The sequence below is a fragment of the Amia ocellicauda genome, chromosome 10 (assembly GCF_036373705.1).
Source record: "Amia ocellicauda isolate fAmiCal2 chromosome 10, fAmiCal2.hap1, whole genome shotgun sequence".
In the NCBI taxonomy this organism is placed as follows: Eukaryota; Metazoa; Chordata; class Actinopteri; order Amiiformes; family Amiidae; genus Amia; species Amia ocellicauda.
Window position 1 is genome coordinate 17,107,552 of NC_089859.1, and position 20,471 is coordinate 17,128,022.

The 20,471-nt window shown below is 42.2% G+C and overlaps 1 protein-coding gene and 1 long non-coding RNA gene across 4 annotated transcripts; one reads left to right on the forward strand and one right to left on the reverse strand.

Annotated features, from left to right (window-relative positions):
- The first annotated feature begins 2,601 nt into the window (after nt 1–2,601).
- On the forward strand, nt 2,602–19,010 carry tent5d (terminal nucleotidyltransferase 5D). 3 transcript variants are annotated; one of them, XM_066715314.1, is made up of 3 exons: nt 2,602–2,707; nt 3,944–4,047; nt 13,170–19,010. In XM_066715314.1, exon 3 carries the CDS (start codon nt 13,180–13,182, stop codon nt 15,568–15,570), a length of 2,391 nt encoding a protein of 796 aa, XP_066571411.1. In that variant the 5' UTR covers nt 2,602–2,707; nt 3,944–4,047; nt 13,170–13,179; the 3' UTR covers nt 15,571–19,010. The 3 variants fall into 3 exon arrangements, with proteins under 3 accessions (XP_066571411.1, XP_066571409.1, XP_066571410.1); XM_066715312.1 differs by lacking the exons at nt 2,602–2,707; nt 3,944–4,047 and adding an exon at nt 5,541–5,993; XM_066715313.1 differs by lacking the exons at nt 2,602–2,707; nt 3,944–4,047 and adding an exon at nt 6,023–6,139.
- On the reverse strand, nt 4,241–7,842 carry LOC136760068 (uncharacterized). Its single transcript, XR_010820146.1, has 3 exons — nt 7,698–7,842; nt 5,936–6,102; nt 4,241–5,553 (listed from the first exon to the last, which is right to left on the reverse strand). It is a non-coding gene; the product is annotated as an uncharacterized LOC136760068 (long non-coding RNA).
- Nucleotides 19,011–20,471: the final 1,461 nt, after the last annotated feature.

Below are 20,471 nucleotides of genomic sequence, written 5' to 3' on the forward strand. Positions count from 1 at the left end.
CTACTATATATACACATATGTGTGTTCTATGGCTCTACAATAACATTTATCGTTACAAATGATCAAGTGGAGAACGTATAATCAGAGTGCGAAATATACAATAACAATCGGGGGGGTCAGCAGTGTAAAGCAGATGAGGGCAACCAGAGGTGCTGATGGAGTGTCGTTTACGGTGCTACCGGGGGGGTGGTGTTTCATTCGCGGTGGTAGTGGGGGGGGCAGGTGCAGACGGTGTTTCCATCATGCTGTTGTTTTTACCTCTTTCGGGGGTCTTAATCCCCCCCATAATTCGAACCCTGCGTATAATGATGGGGGCAAATTGACATGGGGGCGAATTGTCGTCGGGACGAATTGTTATAGGGGCGAATTGACCCGGGGACGAACTGTTGCAGGGACAAATTGTCGCCGGGACCAATTATTGTGGGGGCGAATTGTCATGTGACGAATTGACGTGCTCCCCTATGCAACTAAGGGAATTACACCCCTAGAAATAGTTAATCAAGGAACCAGAAAAATGGCCCATGTTGATTTCACTATAGTTATAATTGATTATTTGAGCCAATTATAATTAAGACAATCAACTAGCACAAGTTTTTACTCTCCCAAGAGAGGGGAATTATGCAAAGTGAGGACACCAAAGTAAACAATGTAAAAAGGGGGTTTATTGTTGACAAAAGGCAAAAAAAAAAATCACAATTATACCAATAAATACCAGGATGTTCCTCCTGCTTGGGCTGGTAGATCCAAATACTACACAACTGATTATAATGGATGAGACATAAATTCCTTAAAAATATAGATACCCAATTAAATGTCTAATTAACATGTATCTGAGCAATTTACACCTTTTTAAGGACATAGTGTTCATGTCCGTAGACAGGGGGGGTTCGGGTAGTTCAAACGACCCCCCCCCCCCTCACTATTATAAATAAAATCCTTAAATGAATAAGTAAAGACAATGTCACTTATTATAATACAGGCAAAACAATGGTAATTAAAATGGATCCCCAAACCTATACAGAAGAGTCTGCCAGTCTGGGAACATGTGGGTTACTTTTGCCAAACCACTGTAGTATAGAGCAGACCAGTCTACTCAATATGAACAGATAACATTTATCAGTAACCTAGCACTCCCAACCAATCCCAGCACATTTATTAGTTCTGAAGTTAAAAGAAAACTGAAAGATTTATCAAATGTTTAATCTCCAGCCAGGTAGCTCTCCCTTTGCCACATCTATACACCTGGATCAATTAGCAATTAAACCTACCACTCATCTAGTAACTTGCAGCTGTTTATGGGGAATGTCAAGGGAGTGTGTCAAAATACCCATTTGTTTCTAAAACATGAACCAAGCACATATACAAATAAATAATAATTTCCAGTTATATAAAAGACATTTCACACCTATTACAACCCCTCGTTTAAGCTTAATTATAGCACATTTTCAACTGGTTTCACAGACCTTGATTCGCACTAGTCTCTGACTACTCTAACTAAAATAACATTGGGTAGTACACGGTTAGAGCTAATCTGGGTCTTCACAGACCAGCCCCGTGTATTTTCCTTATTGGCTCGTATTTGCATTTTATTAAGATGTTATGATGTAAAAACAGTTTAATTACTCATTGGTCTACTTCCATTGCATGATTAATACTAAGTAACTTACATTATATCCTGGAAATACCTACTATTACGCTACAGCTACTATCACACTGTCACAGATGCATATTTTGGACTCATATTTGCATATTTAAATGCTTTATGATGTACAAAACGCTTAATTAGTGTTGAGGGCTATTTCCACTTTGACCAGTTATTATAATACAAATACAACTACTACTACGACTATTTTTTTATTATTTAAATAATAATAGGCTAATGATTTAATAATGATTTGTATTATTATTATTATTATTATTATTATTATTATTATAGATGTCTGCGTGAAGGAGCAGATGGCTCAGAAGTCAATCAGTTAATTATGGATTAAATCATTCAGTCAATCAAAGCATACAACAATCTAACCAAATGGCTTATCGATGAGAGACCTGCGCAGTATGTGTATGGGATGTTGCAAGCAGAGAGCAGCTCTGAGACAAGCAGCAGAATGCAACATGATGACATATTAAAAGTTCAAATGTCACAATAAGTTTTAGTTGTGGAGGATCAAATCAAAATGCTCGAGCTCTATAGTACAGCTTTAGCTCCGGTACTGTAGAGATGGGAGCCGCGCTATCTTGGCTGACTCGATAGAAATTGAGGGTTTAGCGGAATCACGCTACAGACACTAAGAGTTGCCATGCTCCACTGCTCACACATTTAAATGTCAGCCAACACCAGTGAATAAAATACGCATTTAAGTTACAGTTAGTATGTAAAATTCACCGGACGACTGCGCTCCCTGGACTTTTCATGTATCATTACATCAGTGTTTAGATATTCTGTGTTGTTTTATTATTGTTGTGTTACAAATCTTACGTTACGTGTCAGATCTATACACATGCAAAAGGCGTCTTGCCACACAGGACATTTGTTCAGAAGTATATCTTCCTTAATGTCGATATTGCACAAGCAGTGAAGTTATCGGTGATGTACGGTTCACAGACCTCTCAGTGCCTGGAGCGAGCAGGTCTTGTGATCTGACTGCAGCTCGGTCCCCCTGGTGAGTCCCCCTTGACTGGGGGAAGCTGGCTGATTGATGATCAGGTTTGTGTTCCCACATCTCACAAACGAGGGGATGAGTCACCACATCTTGATATAATATTCACTCTGATTGCAGCGCTACTGTAGCTATTGTGCAGCTCATACAGCAATGCCTGGCTCAACCACCCCTGAATAATTGCAACATCGAAAAAACACTATCCATTACAGGGTTTTTAAGAAAAATAACTACTACAATCTGAAATGCTAATATTAACACAGTGCATGTGTGTGTCTGCACACACACACACACACACATATATATATATATAGGTATAAGAGTATATGTGTGTGTGTGTGCGCGCAAGAATGTATATGTGTGTGTGTGTGTGTGTGTGTTTGTAATATTGAATGTGGATTTTGTTTTTTGTTTTGGAAAGTGATTAATAGTTTTAAAAACCTATTACTAAAAAAGTAAATAAATAAATAATTTAAGTTTTAAAAGCCGCGGTGTGGAGAGATGATCATTCAGTGTTTATCATTCAAAATAATGAACATTTTCTGTCGACGCACAAGCGGCTGTGGCCTTGCGGTCTGCCCGGCAACTGCGTGAGTCATCCTGCGAGTTGAGCGCCGCTGTGCCGAGTGGAGAGCAGCGCGTCCTCGGCAGGGGCAACGGAGCGATTAGGTCTCCATGCCACGAGTGGGCCTCATGATTAATATCATCCCTGCCTCGTTCTGCTGGGGATGAAATTGCCCCTTCTGTGTTTTTCAATTATTTCCCGGTCAGGGCATTTGTAATCAGGTTGAATGACTGTGTGTGCCTTGCATGTCTGTGTGCGTGTGTTTTTGGTGTCTGCAGATACTGATGCAAGAGAATGAAAAGAAAGAAAGAGAGAGAGAAATAAATAATAAGAAAAAACAAACAAACAAGAAGCACTGACTGGTGAATCAGTTACGTGGAGTAGAGGTGCAGACAGGAGTGCTGTCACTGTGACTTCTGATTAAAAAGATGTTTGCTCCTATAGCCCAGCAGCTGCGGCCTCTACTCCCCACTCCTGCGGAGAGAAGAGAGGTTTTGCTAAAGGGTCTAGCACTTCAATCATGCCTGTGCTTGTTTGTAACGAAGTCCCCATTTCAATGTCAAGCAGGTGGTGAATTACTGTGTTTAACATATAACTTGTCTAATGAATCTGACCCTTTTAACTCTGGGGCTCCTTAGCTGAGGCAATGAGTCAATACCCCTGTTGTACTTCAATAATCACTGTGATGTGTTTAATGTTTCTGTAAACTCTGTCTCAGATCCTCTGCAGCACTCTACTCATGAAGACTGGGAGATTCTGAACAGTGGACTACCGACAAGACTTAAGATCTCTGGACTGCCACACAAACAGCAAGAGAGCAGAGTGAGTGACACAGTCCAAGCAGGGCACTGTTTGCACAGGGCAATGACTACTTACAAGTGTGCTGCTTGCTGCAAAACCCTTCTGCTCTTCTCCAGCCAGTTTCTGTATTCATGTACCCACTACATTGGATGCCTAGGTATGCCAATAATGCAATAACAACAACCTAAAATAATGTAGTGCACCAAACAAAGCATTCAGTTTAGCATAATTTATTTAAAAAGGTGTGCTTAGGATTTTTAGTTTTCAGGACCCCCAAGCTGAGGGGTAAGCAGTGCCTAAAGCACAGTGTCCTATTGAAGGTGTACACAGAGCCACTGACAGCAAGCCCCAGCTAAACCACAAAAACATGAGTAATCTGGGACGATAGTGCTGCTGCTTCTTAGGCCCTTTGTCTGTGCTTTATAGAGAAAGGTAAGTGAGTCTGGGACAATCTGTAAAGCACATGGCCTTCACTCTAGTTCATCCTTGATATGGAAGACTTAATCTTTAGCGATCTAGCACGGACAGGTACTTCACACAACTGTGCTGAGGTTTGCATTTCACAGGATCCTTCTCCTCCAGTGCTTTATTGCTTTTTTCATTCAAACTTGTAATAATTATTACAGAAAGAGGAAGTACCTGATACATTGTCAGTGCACAATCATTAATATAAAGGTGTGGGTAGCCATGAAAAAGCACAGACCTTCAAAACGTTATTTTGGTAGCTGGTTTGTTGTTTTAATTGCTTTTAATGGGCTTTTTAAAAATAAATAATGTATAAATCTTAAATATATGTCATAAAGCACTGGGCTACAATAATCCAGAGGAAAATGTATCCATTGTTATCCAACGACAAAGACTGAAAAGAGTTAGACAATCGTTGTCGTGATATGTTCGTGCTGTGTGCAGATATTGCTGAGGAAAGCGAAGCCACGCAGCAGCTTCAACGCCTCTGAACCGGTTGAACCCCGCGGTAACGTCTCCATTTTCACTGTGTCACAATATAGTATATTGTACCTAATACGCAGCAGCAACTGCACTAATTAACTCAAAACAGCAGAGACTGACCAGCAAATCGGAAGGCCAGAGTTCAACTTTCCAAACAGCCGGCGAGTTTGGGCAAACACTAGTTCAGTCCTGTAGTCTACTGGAATCAAACAATAAATCATTGTTGACTTCGCACACTGCTTTCCGTTTTCACATCTGCTTGATCTGACATTTTAATAATAATAATAATCATAATAAATGATAATATATTATTTGCAATGTGGGTAATACGTGACATCATACCTACCTGTCAGTTTTCACGATCATTTGATTAATTGGAGTTAACTGCAGCTCGTGTGTTTTAATTGCGGCACATTAGAAGGCAGGGAATTACACTTCACAGCAAAGCAAACAACATTTCACGCCGACGATGCTCTTCTCCCGGGAACTATTGCTGCTGCAACAATGAGTGAAGCACGTCGTGCACAGCCGTCGCCATCGCCATCGCCAATCCTTCATCCGCGCCGCTTCCCTCGCCTGCTGCGTCGCACGGAGAAAACAACACAGAAGTTAAGGCTGACATAAATAAAAAACACCCTATAATCGCAGACCATCGTCGCCATCATTAATAACACTGTCATTACCCGTCATAGGGGTGTTGGGGGTTATCCTGCCGTGGTCGTGCACATACATACATTCATACGAACATACGTGTGTTTGCGCCTCTGCATGTGCCACGCTGCCCTCGCGGTTGTGGCTTGTTGGTGGACTACCTTAAAAGTGTGACGCCAGGTTGCCATGGAAACTGGTCTACGCTACGGGGTCTGCGCGAGACAACAGCGCGAGAGGTTTAGGAGTTTCATTTCAGCACCACGAGCCGCCCGGACAGCGACCGCGCACGCACCCGCCCAGAGCCTCCTACCTGCGGGATATACCGGAGTCCCAGCCCGAGAGCACGGACGAGCACGTCGCACATTGCAGTAAGTTTGTTCTTTCTTTCCCTTTTCCTTTCTTTCTCTTCCCTCTGCTTCGCTGTTGCGTGCGGCGTGTGACGGCATTCAGGTACATGGCGACGTAAGCAGGATCAGCCTGTGCACGATCAACAAGTTTAGTTATAATATGCATGGTGAGTAACTGCACGTTGTTTTATTAGGATTGATGTGATTATTATTTGTAATGATAATAATACCAAACATGATACTGTTACTACTACTGCCACTACTGGTGCTGCTTCTGCTGTGCTATTAATGTTTCATATATCAACCTTCAAGATATAAAACCCCGTTAGAAACAGCAAACTATGTGCGTATACAGACGCGTTTTAGATGGAGGAGGGGGTAAGGATCGTGTAAGCTGAGTGTTGCTATGAGGAAGACTTTAAAAAAATGTAATTTAATATCTGTTTAAGAGATTTGTCTCTGTTTTCATACGTCTGGACTGTAATTCAATTTAAGCACGTTATTGTTGTTAATTAACTATTTATGTATTTTTATTAACGATGTATTTAAACATTGTATGTATGACTGTTTGCATATGTATGCATGTATTTAATGATACATTATTCGGGCAACTCTGAAAGCGGGATAACCTGTTATTTTGTCCTCCAAAAGTTAATTCACATTAACAACGCACGTAGTTAATGTTCGGTACAGTACGTCAGAGCTTCCCTTTGCTCTTACTGTATCCTGCTTTCTATTAGTAGGATAGCTGTTGCTGTCTGTCATTGTTGCTTCCTGGATGATATTATCTGACATAGGTCCTTTGATTCGTTTGATTCCTGGTGTTTTTACGTGAAGTTCTTATCTGCACAATAAATATAGTTAGAATGACTGACTCCACGATTAGCTTGGTCGATAACTTGTGGTGCTATTCTATTTTCGGCGGCGAGCACAGAAACAAAGTGCATGCTTTTCTTAGCTGAGTGCCGGGGAAAGGATTCATCTGTGTTGAGACATTTAACTTTCTCCGACTGCCGTGCTTAAATACGCACACACGAATGCATACATAAAACAAAATAAACAAAATCAAACAAATGCATATACAACATTTTTTATACTTTTTTTTGCCAGCTTCTCTTTGCAACAGAGCCTCGTTAAGCTTTCACACGGCTGTCAAAATCAGGTACTTGACACTTCCTTGATGACTGATAGGCAAGGCGATCATTGGGCAACCATTTGGCTATTTTTTTATGTGTGTCTGTCTGTGTGTTTGCTTTCCCAATTATACCCCAGCCCCAGTAAGTGAGCTTTCAGCTCGGGCGGGTAAAGTTTTTTCCTAAATTCTGCCTCATGCTCTCGGTTTGTTGAGTTGTCAGCGGATCAATCGATGGGGTTGCGTTGCAATCAGGACGAAAAATACGGGTGATATGTTACAGAAAGAGGACCTTTCACCTTTACCCTAAATAGTTTGTTTGTTATTGTCGTTTTAAACTGCAGTATCTTATTGATGTAGGATAGTTTTCACGTGTGTCTGCACTCTGGATTTGTATGAAGAATTAAAAGGCAGGTAATAGAAGCGCATCTAGGTGCAGCCACCCCCCCCCCCCCCCAGCTATGACTCATGCTCTGGCTTATTTGAGAAGAGAGAGGGAACGGGAGAAAGAGAGAGGGGAAGGGAGGGTGGGGGTGGGGAGGATAAATGAGAGAAAAATCCTGCAGCATTGCCTGTTTTACACCATTACCGACCTGCGGGGCTGTTTTACTGTGAACTCCGGGCGTGCTGTCTCGGTGGATGACTAACCGTGGCGCAGCTCCGCGTTCAGCCGGGATCAGGGCTGTGTGCACCCCCCGCGCCACGTGCGCCCGCTCCAATGACGTGTGAGCTCTGGCTTCCCAGCTCGCCTGCCTCTTTTTCACTTTGACTCAGGCGATTATCAGCCTCCAGAAAGTAAACAGTCCTCCCCCCATACTTACTCCCCATCCTTCTCTAAAATACCCAGTGCCTTATATCTTCTTCACATGCAACTGACACCCCCCCCCCCCTTCAACAAGCAAATGTGCAAAAAACCCACAGAACTGCTCCACAGCTGTGCAGTGCTGCTCTGTTCTGTTGACTTGGCTGTTGTTGTTATGTGCAGTTGTCTCAGCTTTGCCTTTGGGTCCTCTGTAGCAGCAGCTGCAGAAGGCGAACTAGGAATGCCCAGGAGTGCTCTGCCTCTGCCCTCTGGCCAGCTGATTGCCAGCTAATGCAAAACACCAGCCCGACAAACCTGCACTGTTTGGAAACAAAACAAGAGAAAAAAAGGCTTTGACATTTCCCAAAAACAATGTCTGACTCATCTATAAATACTTTGGAGGCTGAGAAACAGATTCTAGTACACAGTCATTAGGAGGGAAAATAATAAATAACCAGTCTCCACCAATAATAATAATAATAATAATAATAATAATAATAATAATAATAATTTGAAGACTTTTGTTGAATAAGGGTAACATTATATATATATATATATATAATGACATGTACAGGCTGAAGAAAGCCATGATGTTGATAAATGGAACATTTATAATTCATAATAGGCTATGCATTGCATAGCTGTAGGAAATCCCACAGTCATGTATGTGTCACCTGTACTTCAGCAAGCAGTTCTCCATGCTGAAAACCCATTAGTGCCCATACACCACAGAGGGCACTGACTGCCTGATTGGCTTGATCACTGACCACCCCCACTCCCACCTCCAGAAAATTGAGACCCATGCAAAAATCCAGGTGCTCTTCCTTCTCCCATTGCCAGCCCTGCAGCTGCTGTTGTAGGGAATGGCTGCAGAGAACACTTTCCCATGAGCACCATCAATCTGCAACCAGAGGGGGACACAGAACACAGATCGTCTCCATTAGGCATTGAGATAGGAGTTTAGTTGCCAAAGTCTAGGCTCTTTCCATCAGGGCCCCATGCAGTTTTGGGCTGAGATCCAAGCATAGCCACCTGTTGACTGAACAAAAAAGTACATACTCAAAATTAATGCACAGGAACTGGCTGAGCATGTAAATCATTACAGATTAAAATGATAGTAGAGAAAAAATCTTGTTCATATATTTTACCTGATGCATTTGTTACATGTTAATTGATTTAATTTATTATGTTTATTCATACCATATCTATAGAAACCCTGATGGTAATAGCTCCCATTATCATTTTTGTAAAACCATCTGTTGCACAATTAAACAAAATTCATCCATTCAGTTAGGTATACATGTATTCCAAAAATGCACTGTGGCACTCTGCCAAAAATATAAACAAACAAAATATAAATAAATACATACATATGTACATACATTCATTTGTAAAGACAAAATAAGGAAGAAAACATTGTAAAGATGGTTAAAGCTTTAGTCAATGTTTAACAGGTATTGCAAATAATGTAGGTTCATCAGAAGTGAAAAAAAAATCCCATTGATTATTCTTTGTCTCAAGTTAATGAATGTAGACATGAAACAAAGCAATACAGCTGGGAAGGCTAGTGAGGAAAAACGCAGGCAGACGTATTGATGTGCTGATGCTCTGTCAATGGAGGACGGAATTTGCATTCACTCCTCACTTTAATTAAGTGTTTTATCTCAGAGGAAGAGACCCACTGCATTCCAAAGGTACATCACTTTACCATACAGCTAAATATAAAAGGTTGCTTCTAAATGAATTAATAAATCCTTTCATTGGTTAGTACAGTTTATTTATTTCAATTTGCTTATTGGGCGGACTGACAGTTCTGCTTACACTCACAGGCCTCACTCTAGCTGAACTGTGAAAATGCCTTTTCAGCTGTAAATTGATTCTCTTACAAATTCCCAAACCAGCCCAGCCCTCAGACACTTGGTCAGGAAAAGTGCATTGGAGTTACTGTGGTGCTTACAGCTCTCAGTCACACACTGTCAAAACTAGGTGGAATTATATCACAGGATTGTGTTGGCAGTGAATGCCAGGGTTCACCTCATCACCTGGATTCTCTTTGGCCAATCGATTAGACCGGTGCTTAGGTTTTGCTTGGAGAGCTATTAATGCTGCACTGATTAGTCCTGTGTTTTAGTAACTTCTGCTAGAGCCATATAGTTCTAAAATGAGTGTTGTTTGCCAGTACCTCCAAAGCATCTGTGCCTGATTACATTCTGGGTTCAAGCTGAATGGAAAAGGGGTGGCACAGCTTCGGCTTGTAGAATCTCACAGCTCCTCTGCCCCAAGCCCCTCTACATTGCTGTACATCGCTTGTGAAGTGCTGCACACAACTGTGCACAGTGAAAAATATGAAATTGTTTCTTTTTTGGCTCTCTGTTATGTTCCATTAACTTATTTTTCTCATTCATTTCTTCTTTAAACTTTGAGCTATTGCTCTGCTTAACACAGCGCTTTACTTAGGCAAAGAAAACGTCATGTTTCATGTCTCCTGAATCCACTACTTTTGATTTTCTACAATGAAATGAAACGATTCAGAATTGGGCGACAAATGTCTCCGTCACCACCAAGCCATCGGTCTGAGTCACTCTCAGGGCAGGGATGTTCAACCATTCATTGCTATCCAAATTCACAAAGTCTGATGAATATTATTGTCATGGTTACCCGTTTGTTTTCTCAGTGCATCAGATGTTGCTGAAAGCAATATGTTTAGTGTGTATTGCTGTGATGAAAGGGAAGAAGGGGCTGTGCGTTGTGTTGTAGTTTGTCTCTTGATGATAGAGAGATTTTCTTTCTTTCCTTTTTTTTATTTTGTATCAATGACACAGGGCTGATTAATGCGTTCAGCCAGCAGGGTGGTGAGTCATGTTGGTTAACCCTGTTTGTTCCAGAGAGAGAATCAATAAACTCCAGATAAAAAAAATAGCAGCAGGTCTGCGGTCTCTTAATCCACTTTTTAATTTTTATTTATTTATGTATTTATTGCTCAGAATGATTTTCACTTAAATACTGAATTCAGGCCTCATGAATGCTGATGAAGAGGCTGCACTCTGAAGGTGGGGGAAAACTCACAATCACAAAAGAAAAATAATTTTGCTTGAAATATCTAAGCTTTCCTTGCCCCCTATGCCTGTTTTTCTTGGACTGCAGTTTCTGAGATGTGTACTAACTCGGTGACACCAGGAATTCTCCTTCTCCTCACAGCGATTCAGGGGAGGCACGGTGGGGATACTCATGCACCCCCAGAGCACTGAGTGATTGCACAGAGAAGTGCATGAAGCTCTGTTCATGCTTCCTCTTGTGAGCTGACGTCAGAACATCTCACACACATTTAATGAAACATGACAAGAGCTCTACAAAACCCTTTGAGTAACGTCTGATGTCTTTCCTCTCTGACTTTTAATCTGGCAGTCGAAGGGCCTTCTAGTTCAATATAAATGGATATCATTCATTTAACAGGGGGGGCAGGTTGTGGAAGTGTGTGTGCTTTTTTCAGTGAACAATAGACAATTCAAAATGTAAGTAATGTTCATTCCTAAATGTGTGAGATGCATTCTTTTTGCTTTTTCAAGATCTAGATCCTCTACATTATGAATAATAATAATAATAATAATAATAATAATCTGCTCTAATTTAATGTCATATGACCTTCCTATGTACAATAACATTTCCCACAATAAATACTGGATGCTATTATACATGACTTCCTGGTACAATATGGTACAAATCCTGGAGGGGAGAACAGAGCAAATGTTGCAGTTTCCAGTCAGTGTAGAGGAGAATGTGTCTAATTCCACACACTGGGGATTATGCAGAGCGGTTTTCAGGCCAGGTGAAAGAATAAAAAAAAGAGAGAAAAAAGGAAGAAAAAAATTATTTTAAAAATTGTTGAAAGACACCTGTGTAGAAAACAGTGCTGACACATTTACACTTGATCCCGTTTCAAAGTCTTGCTACAAGGCACTCCTCTGAGCAGCGCCGTGTTTGGTACTGAACTAAGGGGAGGGAAGCTGGAAGGGAAAAAGAACACATTACCATGTGGCAGTCTTGGAGAAGGAAACCGTGAGAAATACATGACAGCACGCAGTCTCCCAGCATATGTCAGTCGTGTTCTGTGGCGTACGCAGTTTACACGGAGAGCTCTGTGCCAGGGGGATCCCTGTGATTCACAAAGCCCGGGTGTACACTTTCTGTCTCGATGGGCTGCCGAATGTGTTATTTTCGGGGGTTGCACAAATCAATTTTGGTCGTCACACATGGTCCCCGGTTGCTGTGTGCCAACGCCTAATTTTAATCGCATCATTGTATTCTATTTTTCTTCTGCGACAACACCACCTCAGTCCAGCGCTCTGCCTTCCCCCAAAGCCGTGTTCCCTCCTTCTCTTTCGGTTAGGCACTGAACTCTAGAGCTATGATATGAGTTATATCAACCACACGGCAGTGAAAGGTATTAATAATTCAGGAGGATGCATGCCATGCAGACACGTTACTGTTTCACATGATTTCTATGCACTTTGAAATGTATTTCCCATGAAGCATTTGTCACGGTGCAACAACTGCTGGCCTGAATGACTTGGAACTGTAATTTAATGGTGCCAGTGCCTGAGCGATCTCACAGCTCAATGAGACAGGCTGGAAGGAATGAGAGAAAAAAAAAAAAACAACGTCATCATGGTTAAAAAAAGAAAATGTTGTAGTTACATAAAAAAATATATATTAAATTACTTAATTAATGGAGTACTTTATTTTTCTTTTCCACCAATCAATAGAAACCCAGGGGTAATACTCTTACCATTTCTAAAGCCTGGAAATCAACTTACTCAAAGTCTGCTGATAAATAAATAAATAAATATTATATTATAATTGACCAAAAACAGTGCACCAGTCAACTGTAAACTTAGACAGATAACCATCAATCACTTTGTAATGTGCAAACTAGACCTGTGCTGACTTCCCATAAAACCCAATATCTACATGCCTATTCTTTCAGGAGCAGGAACAGTTCAAGCGGCGTGTAGCAAAAGTACAATTCCTTCTACCTCATTCTACCTCATGAAAAGCAAATAGGTGCATGTTATGCACACCCTGCCACATCCCTGCTCTTCAGATCAGATTAGCAACTGATGATGCTTTCGGGGGTTGGGACAGCACACATGGTATATATGCATCTACTTTAAGCCTAGACTGGATTGTTAACAGCTTGTTCTCTCTCGCTCTCTCTCTCTCTCTCTCTCTCTCTCTCTCTCTCTCTCTACTTCTGTTTCCACAGTTTTTTAAACATGACAGAGCACTCAGATCGCAGGTTCCACAACCTCACCAGGGAGCAGGTGGAGACGCTGGACCAAGTGCTCACCGAGGTGATACCCATTCATGGAAGAGGCAACTTCCCCACGCTGGAGGTCAAACCAAAGGACATCATCCATGTGGTGAAGGACCGGCTGGTGGAGAAAGAGATCACCGTGCGTGATGTCCGACTCAATGGCTCCACTGCCAGCCACGTCCTGGTCAAGGAGAACGGGACAAGTTACAAGGACCTGGACATCATCTTTGGCGTTGAGCTGCCCAAGCAGGAGGATTTCCAGATCATCAAGGAGGTGGTCCTGGACTGTCTGCTGGACTTCCTGCCCAAATGTGTTAACAAGGACAAGATCACGGCACTGACCATGAAGGAGGCATACGTGCAGAAGATGGTCAAGGTCTTCACTGAGCATGACCGCTGGAGCCTCATCTCCTTGTCCAACAACAGCGGCAAGAACGTGGAGCTCAAGTTTGTCAACTCCCTGCGGCGCCAGTTTGAGTTCAGCGTGGACTCCTTCCAGATCATCCTCGACCGCATGCTGGAATCCTACCAGGAGGCTGAGCACAGACGGGCAGAGGCAGAGCTGCCCAAGACTCAGGCCACAGCCGAGGATGCTCCACAGATGGAGGATGAACGCTGCTTGGTCCCTGCCCCTAAGGAGTTGTCATCCATGTCCCAAGATTCCAAGGGACAAGAACCTGGATGCCAGGGTGGGGGGCTATCAGGGGAGTCCCTGGACCTGGAAGAACAATCCTCTGTCCATGCTGAGGAAATCCTGGTTGAGGAAGAGGAGCTGCCCAACCCGTCTGAAGCAAAGGACCAGCCTGTCTTGGAAAATAAGGAGCCAGCACTAGTGGCAGCTCCAGTTAAAGATTCAGAGTCTCCAGGCCACTTGGCCAAAGTGGAGGAACCTCTGGAGCCAGACATAAAGAGCTTTCTGACCACTGAACCACAAGCCCCAGGTGAAGAACCCCCCACCCAACAAACAGCTTGTATGGTTGACACAGTGGTAGCTCCGGCCAAGACATCAGTAAACGAAGAGACAGTAATATTATGCAACTGTTCGTCATCCCTGCCCTGTCTGCTCCTCACAGAGGAATCACAGGACCTGGTGTCTGAACCACCAACCTTTGCCAAGAAACCTTGCAGCATATCGTCAGAGTCTGGGCCACTACAGAGCCCTTTGCCTGCCCCTGCTAAAAAATCCTCATCGAAGGCACCTGTGCCAAGTGGTCCACTTTCCCCTGCAAAGGAGACACAAGCCCTACTGAATGAACAGTTGGATGTTACCCAAAGGTCCAAAGATAAAAAATCATTCTCTCTGTCAGATGATGTGCTAGGCCCTGCCAAAAAATCCTATGCCAAGCGCTCAAGGTCCCTGACTAACAATTTAGAAGACAAAGAAAAGACATGTCAAGATGAGGTCTCGGGTTTGCACACCCTGTCCCCCCACGCCTCCTCCCAGACTGTAATACCACTGGCCCCAGACCAAGAATCACAAGCCGAGGTTGAGATCCCACAGAGAGAGACTTTTAAGTCACCAGCTCTGATCCTTGAAGCTCCGGCAAACTCTGGTAAAGAGGCAAACATGGAGAATAGCAGCAACGAGGATCTCAGGAACCAAGCCCAAGAGAGCTCAACTGCACAAATTCCAGAATTCCTACCACAGACCTCAGAGCTTTCAGAGATGCATCCCCAGGCAGAAATGCAAGCAGGGGATGCCCCACTCCAAGCCCAGGAGCCTGTCCCAGAGACCCCTGGCGGGCCGGAAGTGGCCACCGTGGCCAGGGAGCTGCCTGTGATAACAGTGGTGGCGGAGAGCATGTATGGTGATTTTGAGCAGGCGATGGACCACCTTCGGTACCGCCTGATCGCCACCCGCAATCCAGAGGAGATCCGCGGCGGGGGCCTACTGAAGTACAGCAATCTGCTGGTGCGGGAGTTCAGGCCGGCAAGCGAGACGGAGATTAAGACACTGGAGCGCTACATGTGCTCACGCTTCTTCATCGACTTTCCCGATGTCAATGAGCAGCAGCGCAAGATTGAATCGTACCTGCGCAACCACTTCATCGGAGAGGAGAAGAGCAAATATGACTACCTGATGACGCTGCGCCGAGTGGTGAACGAGAGCACCGTCTGCCTCATGGGCCATGAGCGCAGGCAGACCCTCAACATGATCACTATTCTGGCCCTGAAGGTGCTGGGTGAGCAGAACATCATCCCCAACACCAACAACGTCACCTGCTACTACCAGCCTGCCCCCTACATCGCCGACCGCAACTTCAACAACTACTACATCGCCCACGGGCAGCCCCCTTTGATCTACCACCCTTACCCCCTGCACATTCACATGCAGACTGGTCTGGTGTAGCGAAAGGCACAGGGGGAACATTTTGCAAATGCGTAATACTGGTGTTGATGAGCAATTTAAAAAAAAGTTTATACAAATGATGATGATGATAACGAGGAGTGGAATTCAAATTCAAAATGCAAAAAACAAACATAAAAACAAAACCAAACATAACGAGAGCATCACGTCTCGAAAGCGCGTGAATGCACAGTTAATTCAGGCCGAGACTGCCCTGCCCGGGGCTGTGATAAGAGAAATAACAATAACGCAACACCATTACAATCAACTGTCTAAGTATTGTCCTGCCCTCCCAGGATAGCACGCATGATCCACAGGGCAGAACAGCTCCAGGCAGCTCTTGCCTGCAGTTGCAAATGTGTGGCAGGCTCAGGGCACAGAGTAAGGGGGCCCTGTGATCTGAAGAGCATATACATATATATAGAAAGGCAAGGAACACATTTTTGTAATACTAATAGAAACAAAAGGCTCTTAATATTAAAGTGACAACAGATCTAGTAATGGAGCTTGGCCAGAGGGTGAGGGGACTCACTAATTTGCAAGTTAGAAAAAAGAAAGAAAGAGAGGAAATCTCAGACCAGGTCCATCTTTAGACTGGAGTGAGTTCACTACTTCTGAGGGGCTTGTGATCATGCCAGTCACTCACTAGCCCTGTTCTGTGTCAGTGAATCTGTCTGTATTGTTCCATTGTGGTAGATGCCAATTCTGCCAGTTCCTGCAGTGGTGATTTCCATCCAGGGCTCATATCTAGTGTGTTTTCAATGTTGAGAGGCTCCATGCTCTTTGTCAAACTCTCACACACTCTCCACCACATTCTGGAAAAGGGAAGAAAAGAGCTGTGCCAGTTTTTCTGTCCTTCTCTTCAAGCTGTGAGAGTAGCGGTGATGCTGTGAAGGCAGGAAGAGGTGATTCAGGTAGAATCAGGGATTGGTGGAACTGTGCAGTGTTATGCATGGTCCTTAAATAAATACATTTAATAAAAGACAGAGAAACTTCAGAGAGTATAGAAACAAGAACCAAAGCACAATGGTTCTGACTTAATAATAATAATAATAATAATAATAATAATAATAATAATAATAACAACAATAACAATAAATAGCCACAGGAGAAAATAAACAGACATTAAACTTCTGCTAAATATTTAGGTTTCAGCTTCGAACATCGACATGCATGGTCCTTAGGGTAACTGGGGATTAAACCACATTTTTGATGTAGCAATATGTGTGCCATGAGTTCATAGATTACTTGTAATGTTTCAATCTACCTGATTGCAAACACTACTTACTTTAAAACCTACATACTTACCAACTGAAAGGTATCCTGCAAATGTGATATAGCAGAGAATAGTTGCTACATCATGCAAATGACATACACAATATTCTTTCAAAGCTAGAAGAATCCCCAGTATAGGCATTGTGGGTATATGGCTGAATTGCACATTGCAAAGTAAATATAAGGCAATGTTTTTGTTTAATGATTGGAAATTATTATGTTTGATTAATTTCTAAAAGTTTACACTTTGTTTTGGGTGATTCAAATATTCCAATAAGTGAAATATTAGATTTGGAATCTGTAGTATTGTGATTTAAATTAATGACTTGCATAATTTGCCAACATATACATTTCTCATGTGCCATATCAGATTTTAATCTGCCAAATCAAAGGACAAAGGGAAAAAAATAAAATAAAAATGTTGTTAACAGAATGTGTTCAGATATGTTAGTGACAACCCACTCAAAGGTGCAATGTGTTGTCAATCTTCCTTGCAATTGTTCTTTCTCCCTGATGCTTCACAAGGGAGCACAAGAGAGGTCCCTGACTCTCTGCTGCGTGGAAAGAGATGCAGGATAATTGATAGAATTCTGAAAGACACAACCACTGCCAACATTCTTGTGACAGAATCCCAACAGGTGAAATCTGTTGAAGTAAATGCAATGACATCATAATCAAGAACCTTTATAGAGATAAAACATATATATATATATATATATATATATATATATATATATAATCATGAACCATGCAGCTGTTTTTCTATGTATTACTGAGCTGCAGCACTCAGATCACACAGGAGAGTAATTAGAATCTAGATTTAATAGGATTTCTGCTGCATTGTGCAGCTTCAAAGGACAACTTGGAGGAACTTAATTTTTACACAGTCGCAAAGGTTCTGTGAGCACTAGAATGGTAAAACACTTATACATTCCTAAGGGGATCAAAAGAAACATGTTCCCTACCTACCCACTCACTCCCCAATAACCCTCACCTGCACTCCTCCTCCTTTCCTCAACCCCAAGGTAAAAGACAAATGCAAATGCAAATACTTTTTTTAAACTTTGCAAAAAATATATAATATTATTAAATATAGGAAAAATATATAATTTTGTAATAAACCACCTTTAAACAGAAAAAAGTATTAAATCTACAAGGAAGTGCAATATAGGAAATGTTTGCAGATGTAAGAAAATAAAATCTTTCAATATCAAAGGTCTTCTGTATATACATACATACACATAACAAAATATAATAATTACAAAATGAAAGGTCAACTTTAAAATGCTCTCATTCATGCCGGTATGTTCCAAACATCATTCATGAGAGGCTCTAGCCATCAGTGTTGGTTAGATCTTGTTGTTAGCTGTTGCTACCCTGCATATTTAGTTGTGATTAATTATTTTTGTAACTTAAAAGACATGTCAGAGTGTCATTGATTACTTTTTGAGCGTATTTATTTTAATTCATTGGTCAAACCAGATGACTCACTGTGGGGGTGGGGACAATTCAGGGGAAATTATAGCTCTCTGTCCAATCTCTCAGGCAGTCTTGTCCTAGAGTCCACAGTGTGGAGGATTGCAAATAAAACGTACTGATCAGCTTCTGGGCTGCCTGTACTCTCATTGTCATCGCAGTGCACCAAGCAAGCCGCTCCTCCGCACACTGTCTCAGTCAGGACTGCACACAGGATACTGCAACTAAACTATGACCAAAGATGGTTTTTGAGAAAAACTCACGCAAGTGCCTAACGCTTCCACGAATGAACTGCATGCCTCTTTGGAAAAACCACAAAGAAATCGAACTCATCCCCATTGAAATGGCGGGATTACTCATTTTTGAGGTGTATGTTTGTGTTGCTACTTTCTTTGCTACTGTCTATGGTTACTGTAGTCATCCCATTGGTGGTGTTATTAAAGACTCTTGTTGGGTACAATGTGCTTTCTATTCTCAGGTAAAATGCCTTCATTTAAAAATCAAATTCAAAACTAAACAGAGAACACAGATGGCGTGAAGGTAGTTGTGTCAGTGCTAAACACGTGAAGGGTGTGCATTCGTATTTTTATTATAAAGGTTGCTGGACTTTGAAATTACTGTTTCTCACATATACTGTACATTTCAAGCTATCAGTCAGATTATAGTCCAATAATGTTAATGCTCATGATGATGATTATTATATGTATTATAGTTATTAATAATAATACTACTTTTAATAATATTAATAACCATGTTTTATAATCCTCTGACCTTTATCATAAATCATAAAGGTTAAAAAAGTAAAAAATAAAATGTCAACAGATCAATTATCCTTTACATTTTCAAAAGGAAATGGCAGCATTTACGGGGCATTCGCTTAACAGCTGTACAGCACAGAAAATAAGGTTTTAATGTGCGTCTTTAATGGAATGTCTCACCTTTTGATTAATAGCCGAGAAACGGGGATATCCCTTTGGGTTCCATGCCAAATTGAACACTTCAGTTGAGGAGAGTGCAGTACTTGCGTGTGTCCAGCAGGCGGAGCCCTTAAGAGAGGCTTGATTGCGTTGGAATGGTAGAACTGGGCTGGACAGCAGCAGGACTCAGTTGTACTGCCACTGTATGAAAGTTGTGTGCAGGGTCTTGATTACTGACTATATTATATATTTATCTTACATTTTCAGATGTTATTAAATTACAACAAAATTAAGAGTTCCTGTTGTTGTACTTTGAGACAAAAGTGCAGTAATACAAAATACAATTTAAGCATTAAAAAAGTGCAGTAGTATAATCAATGCAAAGTACAATTTAAGAATTGCAAAAATGCAGAAATATAATTAATATAAGATACAAAGCATACATCCTAGTTCAAAGAGGTAACATGTGCTAAAGGAAGAGGGGCATATAAGAAATCACCGTAAAGCACAAGGAAGCATAGTTAATGCTGCAGTGCACAGTGCTGCCCAGCTCAATGGATTATATACTGACACTGAAAGGCTTTGAAGCTGCACACAGACCTCCTGCACCTGCCCAGGTTATTGCTCTGCAGTGATGTTTGGAGGTGCTCTCATTAGCAGAGCTATTAAACGCCCCTTTGCGGTATGAAGCAGACATGAAAGCAGTGCATGCAGAGGGCTTTGAAAGGGGGGAGGGGGGCCTGTTTTCAGTGTCTCTGTTCTATCTTCCCATCTCTTTGTGGGGTTGTGCCCAGCATGCAGCACAACAGCCTGGTTGCTACCTTCTAAAGATTAAGTCTTCAGGGTAAAAACTGCACAGGGGCTCAACCGCCAAAAACAGTGACACTGAGTAACCCAGCAGCGTACAGGACCTAGCTCTCTCTCTCTCTAATCAGGTATGAAGTGCAGGGCCTATATTTACCAGAGGCACTGGGAGGGTATAGGTGAGGGGAGGGGGGACAGCAACACAGCAGCAAGGAAACTGTCCAAACACAATGATGAAGTGTCTTTTTTGACACAACCGCTATCCACAGGCGATGTCTGCAAATGAACACCTGGGGACGCTGTGCTGAATTCTGCTTCTCTGCCACTTGGGGCCACACCAGTCTCCTGAGACAGCTTCGGTTTCACAAACACCCTGCTAGTTGATCACAGAGACACACACACACACCTAAACACAACACAGACACACACACA